The 12,674-nt window shown below is 32.0% G+C and overlaps 3 protein-coding genes across 3 annotated transcripts; 2 read left to right on the top strand and 1 right to left on the bottom strand.

Moving 5' to 3' along the window:
• The first annotated feature begins 2,944 nt into the window (after positions 1-2,944).
• Positions 2,945-4,865, top strand: LOC120630970 (myotrophin-like). Its single transcript, XM_039900340.1, has 4 exons — positions 2,945-3,113; positions 3,338-3,448; positions 3,956-4,039; positions 4,349-4,865. Exons 1-4 carry the CDS (start codon positions 3,045-3,047, stop codon positions 4,433-4,435), a joined length of 351 nt encoding a protein of 116 aa, XP_039756274.1. The 5' UTR covers positions 2,945-3,044; the 3' UTR covers positions 4,436-4,865.
• Positions 4,866-6,633: 1,768 nt separating this feature from the next.
• LOC120630943 (group XIIA secretory phospholipase A2) lies at positions 6,634-8,394 on the bottom strand. Its single transcript, XM_039900308.1, has 3 exons — positions 7,962-8,394; positions 7,541-7,786; positions 6,634-6,790 (listed from the first exon to the last, which is right to left on the bottom strand). The coding sequence occupies exons 1-3, from the start codon at positions 8,191-8,193 to the stop codon at positions 6,645-6,647; spliced, it is 624 nt and encodes a 207-aa protein (XP_039756242.1). The 5' UTR covers positions 8,194-8,394; the 3' UTR covers positions 6,634-6,644.
• A 202-nt stretch (positions 8,395-8,596) lies between these two features.
• LOC120631167 (60S ribosomal protein L13a) lies at positions 8,597-11,831 on the top strand. Its single transcript, XM_039900624.1, has 6 exons — positions 8,597-8,689; positions 9,053-9,183; positions 9,440-9,549; positions 10,339-10,484; positions 11,056-11,178; positions 11,706-11,831. The coding sequence occupies exons 1-6, from the start codon at positions 8,669-8,671 to the stop codon at positions 11,787-11,789; spliced, it is 615 nt and encodes a 204-aa protein (XP_039756558.1). The 5' UTR covers positions 8,597-8,668; the 3' UTR covers positions 11,790-11,831.
• The last annotated feature ends 843 nt before the right edge of the window (positions 11,832-12,674 follow it).

A 12,674-nucleotide genomic window follows, 5' to 3' on the forward strand; every position in this document is an offset into this window, starting at 1 on the left:
AGTAATCGTAGATGAATTGAAGTATGCCGAGTTAAAAAATTTAATGTCATTATCGACTAAAGTAGTTAATTATTGAGAATTTCAACAACTTACGTTGTACAAAATATTGTGGTAAATATAACCTTACTTCCTTGTATCTCCATACTTCCTTGTTTATTTTTCAAGCCTACTCTAACAATATTTGTATTTGGCGCTTCTTTTAAGAGTTACCCTGATGCAAATGTGGCGCCATCCTACGACACTTTTTCATATACACAGATGACTTTCCTTACCTCTACCCTCCATACACAGATAGGAAAATGAACAACACAGATTAAGATATTTTAAACCATAAAGTTGTAGTAAAATAATGGAGCAAGCAGTATTCATACTCACAGATATAGAACCTACAAGTTGTGGGGCGGAATGTCAATGAGTTGGTGTAACATCATAATTAAATATAATAGTTTTAATAACGTTGGAGATATCCATAAGGATGGCATGGATAGAAAGTGACTCAAGTTTGTTGAATATACGATGTAAATAGTCCATAATTTTCTTATTTAATTTTCAAGTATGTACACTGTTATCATTTTAAAATCTTCACTATATATTCTTCAATGTTATTGTTTTCTTCATAGCCAATTTTAAATAAAAAAGGAAACAGAAACATAATTATGAAAAACAAGAGACGGTATGATCAAGACACACGATAGTTTGTCAGCCAAAGTAAAGCCTATAAGGAACTGGATACCCAGCATCCATGTGTTATTTTATATAAATTACTGAATAATAAATTGTTTGTTTATTTTGTAGGTTTGGTTTGTAATATTTTATTATTCTATAAAATTTTCTTTATTCTTCACTAGCCCGTAACTACAAAGTCACGGCAGAGAAGAAATTAGAAACCCAACGTAGATGACTACGTTTCTTGGGGTCTAATTTCTTGTGAATAAGAAGTTTTTTGCCCTGCCACCCTGCGTACAGCCTCACCCGGCACGTTTTAGCGAAAGATGATGTCAATACTAATTAAACTACATGCCCCAATTAATTCGTTTAAAAGACTTTTTTGTGTGCTATATATATGGTATGGTGGTGACTCGACCACAAACAGACAGACTTTTTTCTGTTTTGTCTATCTGAGATACCTTATCTTATAATGATGTTATTTTTTCTATATTTATAATATAAAGTTCGACAGAACATTTTCTTTACCGTTAAATGAGGACATAAGTTTTTCTGGCAATACCTAATGTCCGATTCTATAATTTTTCTCGCTCGTACGTGTACTAGCGAACTTATTTTTCGGTAAAAAAAAAATTCTCGAACTTTTTATGAAATAAATAGAAGAAAAATAAAGACCATACAAAAATCTTCTTTGCCCTTTGTACTAACTGGCTCAGATACAGTCCTGTTATAAGCTCGCGTATGCAAGTTCAAAGCTTAGTTAATGATACAAACCAAGGTTGAGTATGCCGATTATTGATGATGCATGTCACGCAAGAACGCCCAATCAGTTATTGAAAACGTAATAAAATGAACTATGGCGTTATCATTAAAATATAAACAAAAAGAAACGAAGCATTATTAGAATTATTACATTTATTTTACTATGAAATTATTATGAAATGAATAGATTACGTGATGAGTTGGAATGGGTATTATATTGATATTGATGAATGTTATACTAGGCTTGGTCTTAATATTTACCTACATTTATCAAATAAATGGTAGATCCATATATTTCATGAATGATGAGTGAATGAGATGAATGAGTCATCTTACGTCAGTGTGCAATGTAACGTATATGTCAAATAGACAATTTTTTGTAGAGTGGATCAATCTTATCAATGCAGTAGGAAAAGGTATAATTGTAATATGAAAAATTATTAACCAATGTAAGAAAATATCTAACATGATGCATCAAAAGCACTGCCGCTGTATATTTATTTACATGCAGATGTACACAGTCAATTGTTTGTAAAATATGTAGGATAATAGGATAATTGTCTAAAAATGTATGACTGCGGTGACCAATTATACACAACACGATGAGAACCCAACTTATAGATTGCACGATCTTATTTGGCCAACCTATGCAGTATGGCGTCCAATTTACATGAGACTTGATCAAGCAAACTTGGCTTTGCGTACGGGCCAATTTGTTTGTGTGATGTTTTTATTTGGACCCACAATCAATTTTCGATTATATCGACTTGACCAGTGTAAAAATGAGTGTATGAGTTCTTTGTTCATTGCTAAAAGTTTATGGTCAATCATTGACGGCCGATTTCCGCAGTTGGCAATGGCTTTATGCGTTCAAGACTGTGGGTTCGATTCCCACAACTGGAAAATGTGTGATAAACATAAATATTATTCGTATTATGTGGAAGTGTGCTTTGGAATGTTAGAATGGCTGTTAGAGTCCTATATCAGTAATTAAATAGCTGCAGACCATATCGCTAACTATCGAATTTTTAATAAAGGCAGAAAATATTATTATAGTTTTTAATAAAGATAGTATAGTTAGTTCGTAATAGAATCCTGAAAAAACCTGACAGCTGACAAATGATGGAGAAAAGTTTAGCCTAGCAGCAACACCAATTATTACTTGATTGTGTTGAGTAAGCAACGTTAACTTAAGTTGATAAATATATGGATGACTCTACTGAACTGGAGGTTTGAAAGCTTTTAAAGATAAAGAATAAAAACACTCACTAAATACATTTTATGTTATATGTAGATGTTAAATCTTCCTTGAATTCTTCTTCTTCTTGCCCTTACACGTAAGATGTACATAAAGTAAAAATCCTAAGTAATAATAACTCGTTTATAAGCTGTCCGCTGCATTTTTTACCAACAAACTTAATGATAATCGGTCAATCCATCTCACAGACCAGGCAAAAAATAATTCATCTGTTGATAAAAATTAGTCTGTACACTGTAGGTACTCTGTGATTGTATTGTATTGCCGAATGCCAATTTGCATTTTTGATAGATTTGTCAATTAGTAAGATTTCAGATTCGTAAGATATAAACAGAAAGAACTTAGAAAGTACGTAATAATGGGTGAATTAGTTTGGGGAATTAAAAACGGCGATATTGATCAAGTAAAAGACATCGTTGAACAAAAGGTAAAACTAAGAAACCTCAAGAACTGAAATTTCGATTCATTGTTGGCCATCATGTACGAATAGAAATTAATGAAAGCATATTGTGTGGTAATTCATATTTGAAACAAACCCTAAACGGGTTTGTTTCAAATATGAATTCATAATGGAACTTAAAATTATGTTTTGGAGAACAATTTAATATCACATTGTTATTTTTCTTAAAACGCTCTTAATTTTTTCTTCAGAAAATAGATGTAAACGCACTTATCGATGGACGAGTTCCCTTACATTATGCTGCAGATTACGGCCAGACCGCTGTTGTAAATTATTTATTAGACAAAGGAGCTGATCCCAATGTAAGTAATGATTATTTGAAATGTATCATAATAACTACCTACAAGATTGATTTAATTTGACACATTATTAAAAAGAAAGTAAATTATGGGAACATTTTGTAACTCCCTTGTTTGATTATGGATTACATAAATTAGCTTTTATAACTGAACTTAATGAAATATATATGCATTATTTTTACACACTGACATTTGAAAGGTGTTCTCAGTTAGTGTGATGTTGCAATGTTACACACATTTATTTTTGATGCGCTAAATGTCTCAAGACTTCTTCAATGAGGATTGGTTCCTTTTTGTTTAACTACCCCAACTATCTAAAGGAGGATTCCTAACTGTATTGTTACAGCTAGGAAAGTACTCCGATGACATTATATCAACTCTTCCAATATATAACATGAGTATCTTAAAAATAGTATAGAGCATGTTCCAACCTAGATCTCATTATTTTTGTCTTGATTGTAAAAAGGGATGCACAAAACCATCATACAATGTCATATTTTATTATTTCAGATGGTTGACAAACATGGAATATCTGTGATTCTTGCTGCTATTTGGGAAGGGCATACTGATTGTGTTAAAACATTACTAAAACATGTAAGTTCTCATTAAATTTTTAACTTTTTGTGTACTGTACTTAACTGGCAAATAAACAATTTTATTGAAATTATTCTGACACTTTATAAATCAACCAAAGAGCATGATAAGCCAACTGTTGCAGTCTCTATAATAAGATATAATAATAGCTATTAGTTATAGTCAGGCAGAGTAATAAAATATGGAGGATATAATATTATTATTATGTAATAATAATAATATTATTCTTGTGTATTATTAGTATGATTATTTTGAGATCATCCTAGTATTAAATCTTAAATGTGTCTTATTTTAACATATTCATTACAGGGTGCATCCAAAAATGGCAAAACTCCAGATGGCACACCATACATTGAAGCTGCTGAAAAGGATGAGATCAAAGAGCTATTAACATAGAAAGAACCCAAAAATCTAATTCTTTAAGTTAAATTCGCTCACAGTAAAAAAAATTTAAGCTACATCAAACCAGTAGATTGAAATTAAATTAATGATCATATATTTACATGCATTTATTTATATTGCGATTAATTATTATTATAGTCTCAAGATTTTATTATGAATTAAGGAAAAAAGCATAGTTATGTATTATGACTGCGTCCACTAGTACTATTTGTTTATATTATCTACTAACAAGTACTTTTTAAGTCATATAAACTAACCAATTGCACGAAGGTTTTGTAATGCATTTCAGGTTTTTTTGTTTATAGCATTTCTTTACTTTTAAAGGCCTACACTCTGAATGCAAATTTATTATTTTATATAATGGAGAAGGCAACATAATATAAAGGGAGTAAATATAATTGCTAAAATAAACCCATAAAATATGTGTTTTATATTTTATTTCTAACCACCTTTCACTTCCATATTGCATGCATAATCTAAATTTAAAACTTAAAAATCACATTTCATAACTTACTTAAATAATACCTGTAATCACTACATAGTATAAAACAAAGTCGCCTTTTCTGTCCCTATATCCCTATGTGCGCTTAAATCTTTAAAACTACGCAACGGATTTTGATGCGGTTTTTTCCAATAGATAGACTGATTCAAGAGGAAGGTTTATATGTATAATACATGCATCATATACTAAGGCAACAATGCTAATTTTAGAGGTTTCTAACGTGATGTCGTAAATTAACCTAATTTTTTGGGCTTATTTAGCAATTTAGCAAAAACGCTGCCTAAACCCTACGAGTTAGATCAAATTAATGTACTACAGTAATGTACACCATAAAAAGGTCTACAAAAAAGTCCGCGATGGTATATGTTTATATTTTAGGGATAACCCACATTAACCATTTGTATTGTTTACTTTTTACGTGAAAAAATGGCTTATTTACGAAGCTATTTTAAGCAATACGGCATTAATCCTTATCGAATTAAGTACCTTAAATACAGTGTGCAATTAATATATATCAATATGGTTCCTTACAGCATGTAAATTAAACAAATATTTTCGGAGATATTACAAATTTAAAATTTGCGTTTGCGGCGGGCGGTACCGGTCGGACAGGGCAGTGCCGGAGCTCTCTAGCGAGGAAAATAACAGTACTTGATAAAAACGTGCTTTTCAGCGCGACAACGTATCAGTTAATAATTATAAGATACGATAAATAATAATCAATTAATTTAATAATAAGGAAATTATTTTCAAAAAAAACTTAATAGAATATAGCTTTCTTTTGTTCTTGATGATTGTAGATTATCTTTTGTTTTTAGTCACACGCATGGCAAATTATTTTTTAGGTGTTTTTAATTTAATTAAAATCGTATTTTAAGTTGATTTCATTAAAATCGTAGTTTAAGTTATTTCAGTAAAAAAAAAAGAAAAGAATAGAATAAATATCATCTTTTGCAATGACCATTAATAAATCGCAAGGTCAAACCTTCAACGTTGCAGGCTTAGATTTGAGCGTTGACTGTTTTTCACATGGCCAACTGTATGTCGCTCTTTCAAGAGTAACCTCAAGAGAAAACATGTTTGTATTGTCTAATGAAAAGAAAGCTGTGAACGTTGTGTATAAAGACATCCTGTAATATATTAATTGTTGTAAAAATAAAATAAATACCTAGGTAAAAATGTAAAAAGTGAATAAGTAAAAGTGTGTAATGTAATAAAAATTGTATGAATTTAGATATTCCAAAGATAGCAGGAAATCTTCATAGTAAGTATAGGGAAAGAGGAATTGTTTTACTCCAAATTTAATGCGTGCAGGCCAAGGGCAGTAATGAATGAATCAAAAATACTGGATCGATTTTAATCATGTTTTCATTGAGTGACATAGGCATATATATTTTATGCCCGTGCAAAGTCGGAGCGGGCCGCTATGTTTTTATATACAACGTTCATAGTTTTTCTGTAGTGTATTTAATTTAGTATCAGCATTGCACCCGTGCGAAGCCGGGGCGGGTCGCTAGTTTATTATAAAGGGTATTAAGAGCAAGAACTTTATTAAAGAGTCACTACTAGAGCTAAAAAACACATGACAAATAATATTAGAGAACAAATATATACAAAAACAATATAAATAATATATATAATTTTATTTATTTTAACATTTAACAAAATTAAAACAGATATCAGACAACTGCTAGTACAATTTTAAAATTCATCATTTCCAGTGGTATATTTTTTATATTTATTCTTAGCAGGTGGACAGTAACAAGCATTTTTCTGTGCATCTAAATATGACTTGCAACCCAGTGTTAACGTGCCAGTAAACAGTAACTTAGCTGCTGCTTTACAACCTGGAAAGTAAAGAATTGATGGTAAGTGCAGTCTGATTATACAAGCATACTGGGATAGGGTGGATTAATTTTATTGCAGAAAGCCTTTGCATGGCTATTGAAGCAGCCCAGTTTGTCTATCCATAAACAAAAGCAGCCAAACTAATTATTTAATTATCCTTAGTATGAGATTTCCATGCTTATAATTCAAGAATGGTTCTTGATTATAATTAAAGAAACTAAAATGAAAGAAATAAATTAGCCTTGTTTTAAAGCTTTAGATAGGCCATAATGACAACCAATGAATCTAGGCAGAAGATTCTCATGAACATCTTCTCTTCTTCTCTTATTATGATGCAAGACTTGAAATCTGTCTACTCATTAAGATTTCTTATACAATTATTTTGCTGACAACTAACTACAATTCTGTTAGTTAGGTGTGAACCTGGCTGAATGTGACGCCCCAATCTATCGCTTACCACCTTGAATTTGCTACATTTTAACACTTTTATAATGTTGTTTCATAAATAATTTTGTTTACCGTCACTGGGCTTGTGCCTGTAGAAATTACTACAGGGGAGTAAGGGAAAAGTACACTATCTTTTAACATTCAATGTATTTTATAGAATATTAATATATATTATTGCAGTATAATTATCTAATATGGATGTTTTTTAAAGAAATTAATTAATGACTAAAAATAGTTTTGCACCTACTTATTTTTAATACTATCTATAATATGTAAATTTTAAGTAAAAGCTATAAACTCACCTTTAGTGATGGTTTCCCCACCAACATTTATACTTCTATAGGTCTCACAGTAATTGTACAAGCATCTCTTGAATTCTAAATCGCAAACTTCTTTACCACTGTTACATGTATCATAACATATATCATGGGTGTCACAACATTTAGTCATCTGTTCTATAGGTAAATATTCAGTAGATATTTCAATTCCTAGAGAACCACATCCATCTGATTTTGGTATATGGTTTCTATTGCGAACTGGTTTCTGTCCTATAAATAAAATAAGTTAATTGCCTTCTAACAACTTAACCAATAAATGAATAGCCACACAGATTAACAATCTGTGCAATAGGCATTTAAACAAGTAAATGTGCAAATCTTTTCACAATTTTGTTAGAGAATGTTACAAAACATTTTAAAGCTTTTATAATGGAGTGCCATTCACCTTCAGGGCAAGAAAATAAACATTCTTCTTCAACAGCTGCATCAAACACATCATGTAAAGATTTAAATTTTTCCGCAACAGTGATCACATTTTTAAACATATCTCCAAATACTGACTCAGCGGATAAAACAGCATCTTTTAAATTTCGTAACATACTCGATCCAATGCCCGTGTAAGCATAGGCCGCAAAAGTTAAAAAATAAATAAACAACTTCCTATAGGGTATTTCCATTTTGAGAATCAAACCCTGTGTGTTTTCAAACCTTCGAACTTTTCATCATTTCCTAGCTATGACGTGGTCTAGAAAATTGGAAGCGATTAGCAAATCTATCTAAAACTGTGATAAATTTAGCTCGCACATCATTCACAGCTGCTTTTGTTTTGACGTTTAAGTATCTTTTTTTCTGACTCTGCTCATACTGGTCATACATGACATTAGTCATTATCAGATTTTTTTTCCTAACATGCTTTACATCTCTGCGTTCTAACCTAATTAAGACAGCAGAAACAATGTGATCACAGACGAATAACTCAAAAATATTCCATAAACAAAACTCAAAATGTGCGCACACAACGTGTAGTTCGCAGGAAGTCACAAAAAGACTCGTAACTATAGCGGCGCAAACCGCTATTTAAAAAAACATTGTTAGTATCCGGTAGCCATATTTCTTTCAAAAGTTAGCCTTTTCCGTTTTGTTGTCGAGAAAATGACGGGCTTTAGTAATAAGGTGAGGTGAAAATAGTATTTTTATACTTAAAAATCTATCGATTGACTTCTTAAGTTTTGGTCAATGCGATAAAAACGTTCTAGTTCATGTAGATATGAATAATTAACTGTGAAAACTGATAAAAATGTCGCCGTCTGATGTACACGTGCCGCCGTGTTAGTGTTGAAAGTTTTTTCGGTGTTAATTGTCTCAAATTTCTGATTTTCTATGTTGTCTGCTTAATTCAGTTGTATTAGCAATATTTAGTTGAAATCTCGTATTGCCCTAATTGTGTTTCGCGTTTGTTTTTATAACATTTGAGGTTAGAACAGCGATGTGTTAAATCGCTCCGGCACTCAAACATCAATTTCTTTCTTGTTTCAGTCCATAGTAATCGATGGCCGCGGCCATCTACTAGGCCGGCTGGCCGCAGTGATTGCCAAGGTACTCCTAGAAGGAAACAAAGTTGTTGTCGTGAGATGTGAACAGCTCAATATCTCAGGAAACTTCTTCAGGTCAGATTTTGATAAATTTATACTTTATACTCTGATGATATCGAATCCTCATTTGTTCTGTCCCCTTACCCACAAGAAAGTTCTAAAATTAATGTGGGGCTATCTAGTAGATACATTAATTAAATGATGATGTTTATTGGGTAATTTGCGACTGAAGGCTTATATGTTGTCATTTTATATAATCTGACTTAAATAGTTTAATAAACTTTGTAAGAAAGGTGAATACATTGTAATAATGAGAAATTATTTATTTCAGGAACAAGTTGAAGTTCATGTCATTCTTGCGCAAACGGTGCAATGTGAACCCAGCCCGTGGACCATTCCACTTTAGGGCTCCCTCCAAAGTCTTGTGGAAGACTGTCAGAGGTAATATTTCTTTACATTAAGGGCAGCAGAATAGTATAGCAGTAAGTTTTTCTATTAATTAAAAAAATAGCTGTTGCTGTGCTAATAGGTTTTTAAATATCTGCAGGATTGATTTCTTCTTCAACAATACAATCAGTGGCGTGCATAGAGGGTATGCACAGGATATGCAGATGTTATAAAATGAAAAAAATCTCCAGTATGAGTTATAAAAAGTTTAGGGTAGGCTTTTTGTAACTCTTACAATGCACTTTCCTTCCTCATGTTGTTATTTATAAACCGTACTGGAGATTTTAAAAAGTTTATTACATCTGTCCGCGAAGTGTATGCCCTGTGCATACCCTGTATGCTCAACACTGGATATAATGTCCAGCAATGTGTGGCCTATGGCCATCTCCAAGCGACAAGAGTGCCATTTAATCTCTTTGGTTCAACTTTTGAGCCTAACATTGTTAACAAAGTATAATAATACACTTTTGCATTTATGATATTTGTATAGATAAGGCAAATTGCAATCATATTTGGCTAATAACACTAGAGTGCCAATGTCATCAAACCAGATTGGCTGCTAATATTAGGTATTCTAATAATTCAGTTCAATTGTAATTTACTATTATACTAGAATTCCACTTTAAATGTATTGTGGAAGATTTTTAATTATTATGATTAATCAATTACATACCTACATTATTTGATAGTTTGTGATAAAAAAACACATATGAAGCCAATCATAGTATATTTTTGACATTTGTAATATTTTTCATATTCTAAAAAAGCATAATTTCTTTCTAGGCATGATCCCACACAAAACAGAGCGTGGAAAGGATGCACTCAAGAGGCTTCGCTCCTATGATGGATGCCCTCCACCTTATGACAATCGCAGACGTGTTGTTGTACCAGCAGCTCTCCGTGTATTCTGTCTGAAACCCGGGCGTAAGGTATGTTTCTTTAACTTTTTATAATATGTAGTGTATTTGTGTGCCAGTTGTACCTGTGTTGTACTATGATCACATAACTATTATTTTGTTATGCATATCCATCAAAATTTTAAATGTTTAAAAACATTATTCAACATATATGGTTTAGTAAAAATACTGGGTATTATAATGGGGGATATGCAATCTGACGGACTGATTAGTGATAATTGGATATATTACATATAAGGGATATTTAATATAGTGTATATTTTGTTATATTAAATTTCTACTTGCAGTTAAAATATAAATATATTTCTCATTTTATTTGCTTTTTAATAAATAGTTCGATTTGTTTTTTTGCAGGGAGCAGAATAGACTCATTGATTCTCTTAATATAGTGTAAAAAATCATAAAGGTTCACATAGTATTACTCCTACACTATTATGATGCAATTTTTTGGGTAATTTGCGACTGAAAGTTAATATTGACTGCTGTTGTAATTAAATAACATTCTGATATTATTGAGTAACTTGTTTGTTACCACAAGAGTATTTTCAGTAAGTAAATGTGAGTATTTAATTGTTATTTCCAGTACTGTCACGTGGGCCGCCTCTCCCACGAGGTTGGTTGGAAATACCGTGAAGTTGTGCGCAAACTGGAGGACAAGAGAAAGTTCAAGACCATCCACAAATTGGCATATGAGAAGAAACTCAAGGTTTGTGAGAGTTTTTTTTTTAATTCTTGGTTATGGTTATTCCATGTACCAAATACTCAAAATAAAGCGATTTTTTAGCCACTTGGTGCTAAATTTTCAATATAATGGTTCTCTGTAGTAATTTATCTTAACTAATAGCTAATTTTGACAATTAGAAAACTTCTACTTATTTAATATTTATGCTCTTTATTGAGTAATATTGATCCATAAGATTAAATAAGATTTGAAAATAAATCTTTATTCTGTGCTGGAGAGTTAAGGGTATGAGGACCAAGTGTCATGACAACCTTAACTAATTATTTTGAATAATACTTTAGTATGGGATGGTTGTTTGGATCTTCCACTAGATAATTGATGCTATTTGAGAGTCTTGTTATTAATAAACCATTTTGAAATGATGATTATTCTATCTTACCTACATTATTTGATGTGTTATGAAAATAAATATGCACTGATTAAATTGAACAAAAAATTATATTTTCACTTCCCTAAAAATTGTATATTGAACTCTCATAATTTGTTCACAGAAAATCACCAAGGACGCAGGCGCCAAAGTTGCCAAGGCTACAGCACCCTTCACTGCAGTGATGCAATCCTATGGATACAATTAGAACTAAGGGAATTATATAAAAAAATAAACCTATGGTTGCCCATATTTTGTTTAATTTCGCAAATTAATTACTTTTTAAATCCAGGATACTGCCCCTAGGCCCTATGGTCTTACCCTGAGGCTAAGGGTGCCCATACGGCAGCTTGAAGCAGGACCCACTTACAGCAGCTTGAAACAGAACAACTTACAGCTGATTATACATTAGATAAATAGTTTGTAATGCAGTAGATTATAAACTATTTATCTATTTGTAATGTACGAGACCACTTGAAGCAGTTGATTGCAAAATGTTATTGTATGGTCAAGCAGTAGCAAGATACGGTCATGTTAAGCAGGCAGGCAGGCAGTGTGCTATATAATTGGAATCTTGGAATCGGTTCCAACGATTTTCATGAAATTTAGAATACAGGGGGTTTCGGTGGCGATAAATAGATCTAGCTAGGATTCTTTTATATTGGAATCTTTGGCAAAAACTGCAAAAAATATCCTTTTTGAGAGATTCTGATGCGTGCGACTGCGTGAACGGTAAACGTTACGCCAAACGTGTAAGTATATCGGAATTGTCGGAATTATTTTTTCTTTAAAGTTCTATAAAACAGTCCGCGACAACATACGAATATTTTTTTAAGTCTGTACATTCGCGGACAAAGTCGCGCGGGTCCGCTAGTTGTGATAAATGAAGCAGAGACAAGGTTGCCGTTGCTTCCAAGAAACCTTGTCCATGTTATAAAAACGGATAGAATGGGGAATTGTGTGATCATAGTTAGCTTTATTTTCTGCATTGGCATTGCGCACTAAACTATTTCCCCTAGTCTGATGAGCCAGGGGGATACATATACTCTGATTTTCGTGTTTACCTACTCATCAATCAATACGATTGCGTTTT

Source organism: Pararge aegeria, chromosome 17 (assembly GCF_905163445.1).
Source record: "Pararge aegeria chromosome 17, ilParAegt1.1, whole genome shotgun sequence".
Lineage (NCBI taxonomy): Eukaryota > Metazoa > Arthropoda > Insecta > Lepidoptera > Nymphalidae > Pararge > Pararge aegeria.